This window comes from Barbus barbus (genome assembly GCF_936440315.1).
Source record: "Barbus barbus genome assembly, chromosome: 2".
NCBI classification, from domain to species: Eukaryota; Metazoa; Chordata; class Actinopteri; order Cypriniformes; family Cyprinidae; genus Barbus; species Barbus barbus.
This window is the reverse complement of record NC_136730.1, coordinates 14,364,032-14,382,714: the sequence shown is the minus strand read 5'-3', so window position 1 is coordinate 14,382,714 and position 18,683 is coordinate 14,364,032. Positions and strand designations below refer to the sequence as shown.

Below are 18,683 nucleotides of genomic sequence, written 5' to 3'. Positions count from 1 at the left end.
AATGAATAAATCAGTTTGTGTTCCCTTTCCAGGACCGGTGATATCATAAAATCCAGGTGTGTCTTACCTCTGCAGCTGGGCTGAACTCCTGACCAGGTCCCGTCTGGCTGACAGAGTCTGATTCCGTCTCCCTGCAGGTCAAAGCCTGTGAGACAGCGCACCCCACATGCAGAGTTAAACTGATTATTACACACATTCTGGATGAAGAAGGCATTCTCTGGAGGAGAGAGAACCGGACAGACCACCACTGCAGTAGGGACAACAAGAGAGCAGGAGAGTTAGAGGATTAAATGTATTGTTTGAAAAGAGCACACATACAGACACATGTCTATAAACAGAAAGGTTAGCAGACATATGTTTATAGATATAAAGCAGATCGATCAGCACCTTGGCATGTGTTGTTGTGTGGTCTGTAGCCTTCCGTACACACACAGTCTGATACATCTGTACTCCCAGGTCTGGATGTGTGATGAGGGTCAGGGCAAGGAAGGCAGGTACTCACACCTCCAGAAACTGCTTCAGGTTTATATGTGCCAGATGGACAAGCTGAGAAAGAGAAAAAAGTCGAAGAGAAAGGTTAAAAGATAGCTTGATAGCAATAATTTCATGAAATGGAAATTCACCTGAAACTCTATTTTCTGATCTTATTGTGTGAACAATTTATCCATGTATCCGTTTCATTTTTTGGACCTAATACGGTTTAATCAAAATATCATAACTCAGTCTTACATTTAAACTAATGACATATGACTTTGCCAGACTGCACAAATCATTTTGCCCAATTATACCCTGCCTCTTTCTTGCAAGCTTGCATTGGGCAGTCATGGTCTAATGGATAGAGAGTTGGACTTGTAACCTGAAGGTTGTGGGTTTGAGTCTCGGGTCCGGCAGGGATTGTAGATGGGGGGAGTGAATAACCAACACTCTCTCCCCCCTCAATACCATGACTGAGGTGAGACCCTTGAGCAAGGCACCAACTGCTCCCCGGGTGCCGCAGCATAAATGGCTGCTCACTGCTCCGGGTGTATGTTCACTACTGTGTGTACACTTGGATGGGTTATATGCAGAGCACAAATTTCGAGTATGGGTCACCATACTTGGCCACACACCCCTTCCCTTAAGATCTGTCTCCATCCAATCAACAACTGAACCAAGTCCCTGATCTGATGCTACTTTCATTAGATTGTGAAGTAGAATTAATTTAATCACAACGCAGATTTTACACAGCAACAACTGAGACAGTTTCTTTGCCACCTCCAAATTCAGTTTTAAAATGAAATGCAACATTAGATCCACCTTTAACTTTGCTGTTGTCATGATAATCAGCGTGCGTCTTGTTTTCTCCACATTTATTTGAAGTAACTAACTTTCAGCTTCTTTCAGAACTTTCAATCCTTGGTGATTAGTAGTAGTGATTCATACTTTTAAATGTTTGTTTCAGTTAGTTTCAAACATAAAAATGTTCTAAATGACGCAATATACTGTTTCCCATGACTGTGATTCCTCTGGAAATTTATTTATGCCACATTAAATGGACCTCTTTGTGGTATACATGCCACAATTAAATCGGCCCAATGGATTTGTCAAACACTAGACGCAAACACTTGTGATAAGATGCTGTGTCAGATAGCATGCTACTGAACTGAAAGACTCCCCAACACTAATTTTCCATTGCTTAAATGACACATACAGCATGTTTTGGAGGTTAAGACAGGATTCGTTAAATTCCTATAGTGTTTCACAGGCTATTTAGAAAAGTGACTGAAGCGTTTTTCAATATAACAATTTTGGCTGAAATGCTTAAAAACCTCCCCATATAAGCTCATGTAATATATCAAAGACATTTCACTTGTGGAAGGCGCAACGACCCAGACACTCTTTATCAATAGCTGCTCTATACAAGTCAGCCAGACATCTTAACTTTGTCAAAGTGGAGAAAAACCACTTTGTTTGGACCTCACTTTGAGATTAAATTAAGGTAATAGGACACTTCTTCCATCATTTTTAAAAGCAGTCACCTAAGTTCTCCCCTCTCAGTCCATCTCACTCCCCTCTGCCAGAAGTCATCTTGACAGACTGTTTGGTCGATTTAACAACAAAACCCACATCTAACAAATTTCCCTTCGTAGGTGTTGTTTATATTAGTGACAGACTCCCGTCCATCATTAAGCTGACAGCTCAAGTGGACAGTCAGACAACCACTGTTTTGTTTGACTAGTTACATAACATGTAATATGCAAGAGTAAAAGAGGTTTCATCTTAGCCTTCCTCCCAGTACGCTTGGCATCATTTCTAATTTTTCACATTTGGTCATTTTTCATGCAAATAACACCCAGCTGCTTCTGAAACAGTTGTGCTATTCTGAGTTTTGATGGGGGAGACAGTTTCTATAAACTGGTGCTGATGGGTGGCCATCCGCTCTGAAACACTAGGCCCAAAAAGACGACCAGTTGGGTACAGGGCAAAAAAGTCAGTGAGAAAGAAAAGCTAGCAAACACCAAGACACAAACAGACAGGCAGATGGTGGAATTTATGTAAGAAGAATTGAAATAAACAAAGAGAGACTGACAGTGAATCTGAGACAGGAAGAGAGAACTAAACAGACAGATGGCGAAAAAGAATGTATGACAGGAATACAACCAAAACCAATGAAAAAAAGTGCCTCTGTGCTCAAGTGAGAGAAACAGACATACAGATGGATAGATGGAATATGTTAGATAGAGGGAGAAATAAGAGAGCTGGAAAGATGGTGGGTTTCCTTTCTTAAAAAGTGCTGGGAAAAAAATTGTTCAGCAATTGGTTATTAAATTTTCACACCTTTACACACATGCCACGATGTTTTAATGTGTCTATTGAAGACATTTTGTCGCTGATCCAAATGGCTTTTAGGAAGTGTCTGATGGCTGGAATTCCCCAGCATCCAACAGCTGATGAAGTCATTGAGATGGGTGGTGAAACATCTTCATTGGAAAGTCAAATTGCTTGCAAATACATTCTACCAGAGATTTTGCACTGACCTGGTTTAATGAAAGTGTTCACAGACAGTATGTTTATGTAACAAATAGCTAGCTAATGCTGTATTTTGTCACATTCGGTACACTTTAGTGCCTAAAATTTATTACATTTCCTGCTAAATTACACCAATCGAACTAAACTGAAAACCACCTAAGTACACCGTGGAAAGCTTCTGGTTAAAGTATCTTATAGTAAAGCAACATTTCATAAAAGTTTAAGCTAATGTCTAAACTGTTAGCACAACTGTAAAAAGCCAATGCAACTGTAAAATTATCCCATAATGATAAAACTTGATGAAGCTTTAGTTTTTCATATCTGTGTGTGATTTGAAGCAGCTGAAAATGCACCTTTATCAACTACACAACCTTAAGGCACCAAGACACAAAAATTCAGCATTTCACCTTGTTTCCTAATCTAGATTTCTAATAAACCTGGCGTTGTACTCTGTGACAAATTGCTTCAGATAAAAGCCAAATGCATTCATGTAATGTAAATGATATGTGTTAACGTTGTGACATTCTCTAATGTCGTTTTAAAATAAAAAAAGTTTTTAAATAAAGTCGTTTTAAAATAAAGTTCCTTTTAAAATATTCCAAAGTCAGCATCTAACATATGAACATTAGCATGTGTTTAATGGTGAATGTGTAGCTCTGTTATATATCAGGTTCTGTCAGGATAAGCTCTTTCATAATCACGTGGTAGAAACTGGAACCTTTAGCTATTTTTACAGTTTTTAAAATAGTCCAGTATTGGTGTTAATTTGGATTGCTTTTTGCCTGCTGCATGTCTTATAACTCTGAGGCAATGAGTTAAAACTCTCATCCTCCCGGAAACCCACAATAAAGGAAAAGAGAAGGGGGGGGGGGGGCTTCAACCCAACAGATGGACAAGAACTTACAGTCCAAAGAAAGGATGTGACTGTGAGTAAAAAGAGAGAGTGAACTAGGAAGGGGAATGAGGAGGTTTACAGTGCTGGCATGTTTTTAGCATGTCAGATGGTTGAAGGTTGACATTTAAAATTTTTGCTGAAGTTGCAAAAGTCAAACCCAACTGAAGCAATATGTATTTTTTGACAATGGAAATGCTTTTATGTAGCATAAACCATTTTGCGCAATAAAACTAGGCCTACAGCCAAATGCATCTAGCTCATACAAAATACTTTTATCATAATTTACATGTCTAAAGATGTTTGAAAACCAAAGTGAATAGACACTGCATGGCTAATTCTAGAGTTCAACCACATTATAGGCCCCACTATTACTGAGCAGAGACTAAACAACTTCATCACGCTATGTTGGGCTTCTTGTAAAAGACACTTTAAAACACTCACTGTATTCTAAAAGCAGGACTGCATGTCAGAAAACAGTTTGTAGATGCAATTTAGATCCAAAAACAATACAAAATTTACAAATTCTTACACCGCATGGGTAGCAGCTTTTAAAAATATTGGAGAAGATTATCCTACTTTTACCCAACTGTATGATCTTAGATTTTGGTAATAAACAACAATCCACATCTGCAAACCACAGGATGCAACAGATGCACCATATATTGTAAATAACCTTTCTAAATGACATCACCACTCATGCTACCATTGGTACACCACATTCTCCTGTTTTCAGCCACAAAAATTTCACTCTGCATGTGGATTTCATCCTTTCCCCTTTGTCCTGGGTTTAAACATGAGGTCAACCTCAAATGCAATTGTTTTGCTTTGTGTCACTGTGACACAAGATTTCCAGTTTCCATCTCAGCTCAGATCTGGATTCTGGAAAAGAGTAATCGTTATACATTAATGTCACTCAAGCTGTTAATCAAAGCTGCTGATAAAACAATGATTGTTGGAGTACATTTCATATGATAACACTACAGGCTATTTAAATACTATGACACTTTCAACTTTCACGTCTAATTCAATGTGTTATATTGAGATCATTGAGATGACTGTGAAAAATGTCCCAATTAACCCGAATTCATCATATGTAAAAATTTAAAAAATTCAACTTCAATTTTGGCTACTTTTGAATGGCAATCAATGGTGAAAGACACTACAAAGTATGTAGCTCTAGCATCTACCAGCAAAACAAGGGCAGGACCACATTAAGTTTAAAAAATTTTCCATACTCTTTTTTTTTTTTATACAAGTGCTCTGTTTTTCTCTGTTGTAGGTTAACATGTAGCAAAGGGTATGAGGTTCAGTAGCAAAGATGCCTATTTGCAGTGAGTGATAGCATGTTCTTTACAGAGACTACTAAGGGGAGGCTCCTAAAAGCATATGCTCTGATGGACAGACACGAAGGGGCACAGGATGCAACACTCACACTCAACCTACAAGCACAATTGATTAATTTATACTAAAAAGGCCACTGCTTTATGTGGAAAGGCAGGAAATAATGACATGACAGCTGTTGGGAGAGGTGAAGAGGGAGAAACATAGTGAAGCTGACAGAAAACAAAGTAATATGTCATAAAGAGAGAGAAAAATAGGCTTGCACTTTCAGAGAAGGCCTTTAAAGCCAAACCAGGTATCATCAAACTTTTCCAATGACATTTTTAATGGCAGTGAAGGAGAAATGGAAGGCAGAATAACCATTACAGCATCCCGATCCGACGTGACACTCACAGGTCATTCTCAAGAATGGAATGAGAGCAAAATTAAACAGGTCTGTTCGGCCAGCATGGGGTAGTTGTTTTACACAACACACATACTGTAAATCTGTTTTTATAACTGGATACACTGACACAGTGAGCTACTCTCTAACTGGCAAGGGGGAAATAAGAGAGATGGGGGAGGAAAGCTTGCAAGGTTCGTTAGGTTCAGCTACTGACTCTTTTCACAAGATCCCATTTGTCACCCCCACCTGCTGGTGGCCCTAATTGCAGCCAGTTTACAGTCAACACACACACATGATTCCTAACAAGCAAATTTAATGTCATGCACATGCCTCTCGTATGAACAAGTGTCTATTTATGACCCAAAGTAACAGTAACTTTACAAGATCACAGTTTCTACAACCTATAAACTGGCCTCCTTTTTTCCAAAGGCATTAATCAACACAGTTTACCACACAGTGGCAGGCTGAGGAATTTTTATTTTTATTATTTTATTTGTCAGTGAGGAACTAAGCTGTTCCAGATAGGAGCCACTGACCTCAGACCAGCAGTCACTTCCAATATTTAACTATTACTCATCGCCACTGAAAGCACAAAACGGATGCGAGGTCAGCATAACAACGCAATGTCACAATGACCAAGAGACCTCGTTTAGAAATCTTCACATGCCTGTCTTCCTGGAACTAAACTCTTCACTTTAATCTGATCTAGTTTAAAATACTGAGGTGAATCCAGTTGACTCTGAACCTTTGTGTCCCTTGAGATCCAGAGGCATCTGCTCTTTTTGGCCAAAACAATCCAGGAGCAGAGCACACCAGGAGTTGAGCAACAATCTGCTTTTATCTGGAAAAGGGCTCAAATGATTTTGAGTATATACAGTATGTCTTGTACTGTACATGCACAAATCATACATATACAGTAATGTAAAGCCAGTCATTTTAATAAATACAGTTATATAAGCTAATAATATTGTTGAATAGAAAGCACACTTTTCCTAATGGTGCTTGCTGCTGTAAATCTAAAGCAAGTATAATTTCTCATACAGTAATTATATTTGATTTAAACTATCCCCCTAAGTCTTAATATCCAACTTTGGTGCATAATCTATACCAAAACATCTGTGCTATGGACAGTTTGTTAAGGTATACTATTAACTTTCTATGTGATCACACTTACTTTGACTTTTGTTTGATGACAAAACAAATGAAAAAAACCTTGACAAACCACTTGTGCTCTAAATATGAAAGACTTATCAAATAAGACTACAAAACACCTAAACTACCATAAAAACCACTCGCAACAAACACTCTAGCATCATGGCAATGTGTATTACATGGGCAAGCTTTACCAATATGTGCAATCAACTACATTAAATAACTAGATGAGGCCGTGATCTCAACAGTACAGGTCTAGCACGAAATCAGCAGCCTAGAACAGGCTGATGAAACACTGATGAAACAGTCCAGCCCTGCTAGAATTAAGAAGGATGACTTCATACAAAACAGAGTTCAAACTATGAAAAATCAAATTACGAATTAAATGAAAACAGCTGACAAGTATAATGTAATTAATATAAAATACTCTATATAAACACGAGGAACAAACGCTCAAGAGCAGAAAAGTGGTTGGGGTTTAAGACAAAGTCATCATTTCACACTTTATAGAACACAGAGCACTCGGAATGATAAAACGACACTAAAACCTTTTTCCAGATTGTTTGCTGAAGCCCAGGTTGGCTCTGCACTGCAGCACAAATAAAATGTCCCTGAAGCCAAACATGCATTACAGCATCTCTTCTGACTTCACTGCTGGATCTAAGATATCAAGGCAGGTAGGAAACCATTTTCATTGTGAAATGAAGATGGAAAAAATAAGACAAAAGACAGAAATTGACCATGTGGCATAGAGGTTTGGACAGTAAAGAGGCATGAAAAATGAAGAATAAGAGGAAGAAAATATTGAGGCCTGGGAGAGCCCTGAAACATTCACCTTGGATTTGTCAAATGGAATTTTCATATTTTGTCTGATGTGTGGTATGGAAGATATCAGAGATACTAATGGAGAGAGAGGACAAAAAGCAGGAGATGCAAAGAAGATGAAAAAAGGAGAAGAAGCAGTAGAAGAAAGAAGAAACAGTTTAAAACAGATAAGACTTCAACCTGCATCTCCCACATAAGCACCTCAGCTCAATGGCCACATAAACACTTCCAACCCAATCAAACATTTTACAAAGGAGGGATGAAACTACTCAGCCGAATATCCATGCACAGTGAATCCATTTACTTGTGCAATATACTGAAAACATGGTAATACGCCAATGTTACAAAGACTTATATTTCAAATAAATGCTGTTCTTTTGAACTTTCCATTCATCAAAGAATTCTGGAAAAAAAATCCACAAAAACATTAGCTGTTTTTAACACTGATGATAATAATATGAGATTTTTCTTGAGCATCAAATGAGCATATTATTTACAAAAATCACCACAGGAATATTATATTAGGCTACATTTAAATATATTCAAATTTAAAACTATTACTATATCTGCACTATATTAATATTTCACAACAGTATTGGTTTTACTGTATTTTTTGTTTAAATAAATGCAGCCTTGGTGAGCATAAGAGACCTTTTTCAAAAACATCTGAACAACTACCACAGCAATGAGTGAAATTAAAGCGATAATTGGATTGCAGTCTTATGAAGCTACATAAAGCGATACAGGCCAATACTAAATACGAAGATGTCTACAGCTGTAGAGCTGGAAGGATTGTGCTTGGGAAATACTAGAATCAAGAGTTGGAGACGTATTGGGTTTCAGACTTGGAGAGGTATTAGACTGTAGAGTTGTTTACTGGAAGTCTGCCTGTCACCATGTCTGATAAATGTGTTCACTCTCACTGCGGCCCTCCAATCATCCCACCTAATATATCATATGTACTGATGCGTATCTTGGTTTAAAACCAAATGCATGTTATTGCGCGCAAGACACACATGCACAAAAGCATGCACAATTATATGCATACATATGCACAGACAAAGCAACACATTCTGCTTTACAGGAACTAAATGTAGCGAGAGTACATTTTTATTGACTCTAGAGACCATATGGGGGTATTATTGGTCACAGGGTTGCAGGGGGATGAAAAGGAGGGGGAAAGAGATGGACACAGAGGGTGCAGAAAGAGGTCAAACACAAAAAAACACACGATTGCAACATTTCCTTACCCAGTACCTAGCCAACATTTCCCAGATTCCTTCTATTTTCCTCTTTTCTGGAAGTTGTTTTTTCATGATAGATTTATGTTTGTCTAGGGGCTCACATATGGAATCTAGTGTGTTCTGCTGAAGGTAAATATTTACGAGCCCTGATTTGAGGAAATAAAACAGTGTCTCTTCCTCAACTATCCTTGACGTCTGATATCTGACAACCGGTCCCTGTCACACACCAGCTGAGATGTATTATGGTGTCTGTCTATGGTGATGTATTACACTGGCCAGGTTAACCCAGAATGTGACACTGGATAAAATGTCAGGTCATTATAGCGCTACTTGAATGCTAAAGTCAAACAAAACCCAACACAGATCTTCACAAATGGTGTCATTCGTCTTTTCTCTGTACTCGTTCATCCATGTCACCTATGTTTTACTTTCAAGCAATAATAGCAGGAGGTCAGTTCAGATGAAATGGCCTTTAGTCTTGTTATTAAGCACTGTTTAGACATCAGGACAATGCACGCTTGCAGGCTTTCCAGTAAATTCCGATGATTCAGGGCAACTTTCTTTTTAAAATCCCTACAGATCAACAAAAGATTAAAACTTGACCTGTGGGAAAAAACTTGATCCAGGCTATAGCTTTTCTGCATACAGAAGCAAAACAACATGTGTGGAAAAATACTGCTATTATCTGTGACTGAAAAGCATGACCTTACCAGGGTCAGCTTTTTGTGCTTTTGCTTTTTATTATATGATTTATTGCAGTAATTATTACAACAGTCGCCAGATCAGACACAAGAAACCCTGGCCTTCATTTAGTTTTTCCGGTGGCTTCCATAGAGTGAGCCAACCACCTCTGGCCTACTATGAGTTTGTATTCTGTCATTAATTACAGCATTCTGCTACTAATTAACAGTCAGACAGAAAATTAATTGTGAGGAATGCTATCACCCTGATAACATCTGATTGCGATCCACAATTGAGTTCATGGCCTTAGTTATCACATCCAACAGGACAATGGTGAAACACAATAAAACAGAGGGCGACAAAATCTGCTCAGTCTCTTTTGCAAACTTTTCTGTCCTTTCAAACTATAACTTATTCCAAATCAGACAATTACCAGTTATGACTATTATACAGCAATATGCCAACTACTTACAACCGCAGCAACCTCAAGGACCGGATTCACAAAAATCTTTATATAGGAAAGACAGAAATTTCCTAAAGTAAATTCATAAAAAGTTAATAAAAGCTTCTTCAAAGCAATTCTTGAACCAAGAATTTCTCAAATGTTTTCTTAAAAAACATATTTTTCTTTTCCTATGAAGAAAATAACAGACTTTGGTGTTATCTTACTGTATGGAGGTTCTTGCCAAAGATTCGCTGATCAACTCAAAGAAAAATACTTGGCAGGCAGTGTTTTTGTGCTGCCTGGATTACAGTAATAATCATGATAAGCACACACACTATTTGCAGGTGTACGGAGGGTTTCATTGTCCCAGTAAGGTGGCATCCATTTAATAATTTGAATTAAAATTATAATTTACACTCAATATGTTATTATTGCATAATGTTTTATAATGTACTACAATACTGAGGTGCAGATAATTGCCACTATTTGCAATAAATAGTATAAATAGCAAAAAACCTTGCTATTTTAACAGTGTAAATAGAATCCATTGCTATTTGTACTTAGTGTAAATAGCATCTAACGCCAAAATGTTATTCTTAAGAAGGTTTCTTGAATCTGGCCCCAGTTCCTCAACGCAGACTATTTTTTTTCATGTATTATTAACATTTCAACATAGACTAGTTTGTGGTGAGACAGGTTGATTAAGCTATGGTTGCTTTGAAAAATCTAATCATTAGAGAACACTTTTAGTCAAAGACATTTGTGAGTAAAAGTTTGCACTATTCCAAATCTATTTCTCAAAACACCGGATTCATTTCCTGAGTTGTTCATTTACACATGACTTCTCATGGGTATTAAGTGTCTCTGCAGAGAAAAAAAAATACTACTACAAAGCGACAAAGTGTGAAAGCAAGTGTGCAATAATAACATCTGACGGAGGTTAGCTTTCCATCACATGAACTCTGCAGTTCACCCCGTGTTTGTACATCTAACACTTTCCTACCACCTCATTCCTCAGTTTAATTAGTCAGTCTGATTATTTTAGAACTGTCTCAATATGAGCTCTTTTTTACCACGGCATGAAAAATAGCTTTAATAGAACCACAATTCATGAACGTAAACACAAATTGATCTTAATTCAGATGAAGCATTGCTTTTTCTTCAAGCAGTTTTATGAGGTGAACAAAAAGTAAGGTTGCCAGATTAAAATGAGGTTAGTAAACTGCAAAAAAGTGTTGACACAGCATATTATGTGATATTTTGCAGTGCACAAAGAGATGATTGTGAATGTTTTAAATCATGTTTATGGGTTTGTTATGAAAGCAAAACGAGAGCTAAAGCACCACTTTGGCATCACGCTTCAATGTCCCATCTATTTGTAAGCTGTTTTCTCTGTCACTATGGATATTTGGTGGAAGTGTTTCTTTTACTTCGTTACAGGAGAGGAATTGGCTTTCAGTTCACATTTCAGCCTTAAACATCCCTCAGCAAATTTATAGAGTAATAAAATGGACTTGTCTCTAGGAACTCCATACATTTCTTTAAAAGTTTTGAACTGAAATGGAAAATCCAAAATTTGCACACAGGCCACGACCCTTACCTGTGCACTCATGTCGAAGTCCTTTTCCGTAGTATCCTTTCTCACACACACAGTCGTACTGTCCTGTGTGTGTACCACATTTACAGCTGGCCATTATGTCACAACAGTCCTTTTTCTCTTCGCACAATGATGAACAATGGGCCAGATCCTCCTGAATATAACTTCCAGTTGGAAGATCTGGAAAAGAAAATGGCAATGAATATCAGACTTTGCACTTTTCTCTGATGCAAAAGAAAATAATTTTGGCCTCATAATTCATCTATTTCTTCATGTCTAACTAAACTCCAAGAGGCTCTGGAAAAGTGAGCATGTGTGTTTCGGTATTGGCATCTTCTGCATAACTAACTATAAAAACCTTGGCTTTGGCAGGACCATTTTGTCTCCCTAAATACAAACAAATGCATTGCTCCAGATGTTGGCATACACAGACAGGCTACGCAAGCTGAAGGAGTCTACACTATCTTGGACAAAGGATATGACAGGTATGATATCACAATGGGAGGCGAGAACAAACGATGCCACAGCTTTAGTCAGGCCTTCCCTTGCCCAAAGCCAGTGATTGATCTGTTGCTATCCAGAGGGCTTCTTTGTTTTATAGCTCTCTGGGTTTAGTGTAGGTGGATGATGTCATTGTGAAGAAAGGGGTCTTTTGAGTTCATGTGGCTGACTGAGTTCAGAGCTCTGATAAGAAGAATCTGCTATAGCCAGACAGCCAAAGGAAATAATAACACTAAATTATTTTTGTACCAGTTTTCTTTTTTTACGCTGGGATTAACAGGTACTCATATTTGTCAGGCTCAGGAAAAATGAGCTGGATTGGCCTTTGATTTCTCTTTACAAACATTCACCATGGTAACCGTATTTTCTGTTAAAATATCACAGCAAATGCAATTATTACAGTAAAACAGCTTGGTATTAGTCACCACTGACATCAAAATAAAGTTATGCTGTTTTATATGGTATTTAGAGGAAACTATGGTTACCACGGTAAATTTTAGTAAAGCTTGGGTTTATATGAAGAATTTTGAGAATTCTGCATTGTACTTTATATAGGCCTATACATATACCTTTTTACAATGAATCTTTGGTTAAGGCCTTTTCAAACTCAGCTTAAAGTCCAACTTTAACTCTTGTTTACGTAATGTTTAACACCACATTTTTTTTGGCAGGGTGTTTTAGCACTACTTTTAATAGATGTGCCAAAGTATTAAAGTGTGAAACCAAGCAGTGCTAAAATGTTCCTGTGAGTTGTATAGCAACAAAACTGGGAATAATCTTTTACTAACCTAATTATTTTTATACAGTCCAGAAACTTTGACGCTGTTTAGTGTACATCCCTGAGAGAAACTGTTAACATGTCGAATAGCGACAGCAAACGCCATTCATTCATTCATTTGAGGAAAAAAAACATTAAAACAAAACACAACCAGTGGAAATTTGGGACATTTCCAAACCAACAAATGTCAGGATAGTAAAGCAGAGCTAGTACCGATTTCCGGGCTGCGTACTGATCACTGGCTTGTCCAATCAATAAATTGTGACCCTGGACCACAAAACCAGTCATAAGGGTCCATTTTTTCTTATATTTCTACATCATCTGAAAGCTGAATAAATAAGGTTTCCATTGATGTATGGTTTGTTAGGATAGAACAATATTTGGCTGAGATGCAACAATTTGAAAATCTGGAATCTGAGGGTGCAAAAAAATCTAAATATTGAGAAATTCCCCTTTAAAGTTGTCCAAATTAAGTTCTTAGCAATGCATATTACTAATCAAAAATTAAGTTTTAATATATTTACGGTAGGAAATTTACAAAATATCTTCATGGAACATGACCTTTACTTAATATCCTAATGATTTTTGTCATAAAAGAAAAATCAATAATTTTGACCCAAACAATGTATTTTTGGCTATTTCTACAAATATACCCCAGCGACTTAAGACTGGTTTTGTGCTCCAGGGTCACAATTGTCCTCATAAATATGCAAATAAGAACTTTCGCAAATCGTTTACATCTATGTGAACGACTAGTCAGATTAATTATCAACCATGAAGTAGGCTAAATATGAACAAAGTGAATCATGAAACAAGACAGGAAGATATAAGTCTAATGATGACCCAATCTTAGCTATTACAAGTATGAAAAACTCAGTCTGTACTCTCACCTTCGTGAAGGGCGCGTCGAGCCAGCGCTTCAAACTCTGCGAAGTTGTGCACTAAGTAGCAGTGCTGATCCTTGGGGTGCGAGGCCATGTCGTGTAGCTCGCGGATGTTTCCCTGCCAGATGCCCAGCGTGAAAATCTCCACGCCTCTCTCCCTCAGCGCCGCCGCCACCGGCCGCGGGTCTCCTCCGTTTGAGTAGCCGTCAGTGATGAGGAAGATCACCTTCGTGGCGTTCTCACGCGACTGCCTCAGAATTTGCTGCGAGTTAAAAACAGTAGGCTACATGAAATACTGAACCGCAGTTGAATTTAATTGAATTTGATGTATTGTGTCTAAATTTATCAAAGAAATCTTAGGGGCGCATCAGGTACTCGCAGACAAAACTAGGGAACAAAATGTCAAAAATGAAAAGTGCAAAATAAAAAAATCCACATATAGACACTCGCATAATTAACAAAGTAAAAAGCTTTAGGATCCAATTTTCATTTGTGTCTAAATTTATGTTGAAATGATCAAAGTAGTCTACTGAAAGGGATAGTAATTTAATGTCTATAGCCTACTATAGGCCTAATAAAACACCCATATAAATCAAAGTATTACCTGATGACACTTGGATGACTGGATAGACTTTGTTTATTTAGGCAACATTTTATTAATTTCATGAGTAAGTTACAAATGCTTAAAAATATAAATTTATTTGTATGAAGAACAGATTAAAGTTAAACTTGTGAACCGGATCAGTCTGTGTGAACTGGTATGTGCAGACTGTTGAGCTTGATCAACAGATTCATTTAAAGGTCACATGGCATGAACATTTCACTTTATGAGGTTTTTTAACATTAATATGAGTTCCCCTAGCCTGACTATGGTCCCCCAGTGGCTAGAAATGGCGATAGGTGTAAACCGAGCCCTGGGTATCCTGCTTCGCCTTTGAGAAAATGAAAGCTCAGATGGCCCAATCTGGAATCTTCCCCTTATGTCGTCATACGGGGAAAGGTAACCTCCCCTTTCTCTGCTTTGCCCGCCCATGAGAAAATGAGCTACGACCGTGCGAGGAGAGCGCAATATTTTTTTTCTCGAGAGACATCATGGCTTGCAAACGAGCGAAGCACTGTTTTGCGTCTGAGTTTAACAGACAACAGACAAATTAACATTAACAGACAAATTATGTTCATATTTAAAAGTCCAAACAGTCAGTAAGCGACAAGTGCTTGGAAACGATTTATGATTTATAAAATCGTACTTAAATGATTTATTGATGAGTCTGCTGCTTTAAGGCAAACTGAAAGCGTTGCTTCTCTGCCGCTCGCTGCTCAGAACAGACGCCGAGAGAGGCGACACTGCGCCGGGAGAGAGACCTCGCGCTCGCGGGGCAGTACTGGAGACATCTTCCAACTGAATGATAAGGTTTTTTTTTTTTCTTTAAGTCGCTAGGTTTGTTAGTATGTACCCGTTATGGGAAAAAAGCCGCCAAAAGGGTCTGAAAGTTACTAAATATTGTGCTAAAGACGCACTTGTGTGTGTGAGACGCGGGAGCTGATGGCAGCGGGCGGTGGATATTGTTGCGGCCCACCCAGGTAAAGTCTATGTGTGGGAAACACTGACCGTATCCAGACACAATATTTTAAACTAGCCATTCGGAGACGTCCTGCTGTAGCCGCTGAGTTGCAACTTCTTCGTCTGGTGCTTCTCCATCCGGATCAGATTCTGGGTCAAACTGAAAAGCTTGAAGGACTGCGTGTCTACGAGCCATTGCGATACATCTACTGTCAACATTAGCGCATGGTACCTTGGCAGGAAGCTGCAGGCCACACACCCACCCTCCACCTTGCCCCGTCTCTCTCCTCATCATTAGCATTTAAAGCTACAGACACAGAAATGGCTCGTCATAAGGAAAGCTCATTTTGGGACTGGCTCGTGGTGGCTGAAATTCTGCACCAAGGCTGAATTTCGGGAACGAGACTTCAGATACAGTACTAGGGACCACTTAGGCCTATATAAAAGCATCCAAAAAACAGCATGTCATGAGACCTTTAAAAAAATCAGATTCAAAAGAAAGATTCATTCATACTCATGAACAGCATTAAACAACATTTAAACTCATGAATGCATTTTTAGCATAAAACAACTTTCAGTAGCTATTATATGTCTTCAGAAGAACAATTACACAAGGTGTAGCCTAAGGACCATTTTTGTGATACTTTTATGATGCCTTTATCATTTTGACTGCGATTACATGAATCATAATATGTTACTTTTGTAGTTGTAATGAGCAAAATTTTGCAGTGGAATAGTAGAATAGGATTTAAGTTCAATAGAAAAGTAGATGATGACAGATTTTTATTTTTCCTATTCCTTAACCAGCACCTACTATACATCCAAAAATCCCCTTCAAAAATAATGCTTAAAAAATAATGACATCTTTCTCCCTGGAACACACAGTTGACATTACAAAACCACCAAAATAGTAGAAAATGACTGTCTCGTTGGCAAACATAGCTACATTTTACACTCACGTGCATTAACATTTGTTTACAAGACGTTTTATGTCTAAACATGCGTAATTAAGAGGCTTGGTTGAGGAACAGAGAAACTCTCTTAATTTTCTCTAAGGGCGCTCTAAGTGGAGCACAATTTACTGTCTTATTGCTTCAGACACAGAGAGAGGAGGGGGTTATGAAAGTCAATGGACAAGGCCAATTCAAGAACTGGTAGAAAACAGAGCAGCTTTTCTTTTTATTGTCTAATTGGCAGCAGTTCAAGCATCTCAGACAGGAACAATAATTACAAAGCCTGGAGCCTGACTTCCAATTACACATACAAGCACACACCTCAAATCTGGAATCTCCAATGTATTGGTGCTTTTCACTGTGTCTTCCTCTCTCTAACACACACAGACCCAGACACAAATATACAGATGCTGCTGGTTGTCACCACAGTGATGTCACTGTGGTGGGGCCCTATGGGAGTTGGCCCACGGGCTAAAACAGGGTGTGATTGTGGGCATTTATGGGGCGGCAGCTAAAAGACACTGAAGGTGTAAGGGGTTTTAGATATGAGTCAGAGGTGGTCATGTTACACAAACATGTCTGCACATTATTAGAGCAGGGTAGACAACTGTCAGAGATCACAGGAATAGGAGAAAGAAAACTGGTACGGACGCACTGAGATGTGAAATTTGACATGGTTATTAGCAACCACATATACTGTGTTTGCACCCACAGAATTACACACTACTGTAGTCACTCCTACACATTATAAACCCACTTGATTTTTATACACAAACCGACACATCTTGTCCCCCATCAAAGCAGTAGTGGTTAATGGCTCACATTGGTGGCAAATTTAATTAGTCCATTTAAAAGGTAGTTTGTGACAAAACAAACTTTACAAGTAATTCAGGCAATCACAACATTATGGGTGTATAAACGGCTGTTTGTTTCACTCCTAGTGACAAAATTGGCATCATTCTTTTTTTATTAGTTTACACATGTGATAGTTACTTGATTTTAGGCAGCCTATAGCATTTGTAACAACTAAGGCTCACCTGTAAAGTAGTCTCAGGCTCAGCATCTGTTCACTGACCGTCTGATGCATGTTGTTGGAAAATATTTTCTCAGTCTACAAAGCTTTGATGTGATGGCTGACTTTACGCAACTTCTGGGAGTAAGAACACAAGGTTTTTTTTTATCAGACCGTCTGGAAATAAAGTTGTGTTTACAAGGTACCAGGCTGATATATCAAGCACTTTGAACCAGCAGAATCACAAAGTGTACACATTTCTAGCTATTTTTGGTGTTTTCCACAATTATTTGTAGAGATTACTGTTTTTTTCATAAGCTATTATTTTGTAGCAATGTTAAGAAATATTTGGGGTTCCCCAAAGATCTGGTCTGAGAAAAGGTTTTAAAACAACTTTTTTTTTCTTAGTGTGAAGAGCATTTTAATAATCTAAAGAACACTTTTCCACTATAAAGAACCTATTCAGAACTGAGATCAGCTGTGTGTATTTATGTATGTCTAAATGCGTCGCTATGTTTTTTTTTGCAAGTATTATTAATACAGTACAGCAGCATTTAATCCTGCTTTGTCATACAGACATCTTTGAACATCCCACATTAATGTTTGCAGTCTGACTTAGCATGATCTAAACACTAACATGTGTACGGTATATGTTTTTAGGCATGAGAAGAGGAGCCCCAGCAGCCTGTGAGTCTGCTGTCAGTGATAAGAGAAAGTCCAGAGACTTTAATTGAAAAGTTGTCTCTGCTTTTGACAGAACTGCTCAACAGTTTTGGGTCAGTAAGATGTTTTGAAAGAAATGAATACTTTTATTTAGCAAGAATGCGTATATAGTATTTATCAATAGCAAAGACAAAAAATGTTATTTGAGCACCAAATCAGCATATTGATTTCTGAGGGACCGGTTGTTGTATGAAACCACATGGAGATTATCTGGTGCACTTATTTAATTCCATACAAGATCAGCTAGAGAGTACCCAATATATAAAATTTTGCTCTAAAGTCCTGGCACGCAATATTTGCATCAGTGTCCGAATTCAATCACTTGTTTTCATTCAACCCTTTCTCATTTATAGATTCAAGATTCTTTATTTGTCACATACACAATTATATAGAGTATAACCAGCAGTGAAATGTAAGATATAGTAAGATATGTAAGTTATAGTTGACTATATGACATCCTTTATATAAGGAACAGTGAATGATGGAAAACAGGGAGATTTTAGAAAGAGCTGTGGAACTGGTGATGGTACATGAGAGATCAGTCGAGTTCATTTAAGCTCTTAAATCAGTCAGCAAAATTATAATTTTTTTGTAATGCTACCGATTACATTTAAGTTTTGACTTGAATTTAGGCAAATAATCTACTGCTGTCTAGCACTAACGATCTCCAAGTTAGGGTCGACATGTCTGCACAGAA

General features: G+C 38.0%; 1 protein-coding gene across 2 annotated transcripts in view; it reads right to left on the bottom strand.

The window, feature by feature from the left end:
• Positions 1–18,683, bottom strand: part of svep1 (sushi, von Willebrand factor type A, EGF and pentraxin domain containing 1) — a 69,435-nt gene that overhangs the window by 37,740 nt on the left and 13,012 nt on the right. For both annotated transcript variants that reach the window (XM_079442593.1, XM_079442594.1), the window contains exons 2-5: positions 13,744–13,999; positions 11,578–11,754; positions 388–546; positions 68–247 (exon numbers count right to left, since the gene is read on the bottom strand). In XM_079442593.1, the coding sequence (XP_079298719.1) occupies positions 68–247; positions 388–546; positions 11,578–11,754; positions 13,744–13,999 (772 nt within the window). The remainder of the gene's footprint in view (positions 1–67; positions 248–387; positions 547–11,577; positions 11,755–13,743; positions 14,000–18,683) is intronic.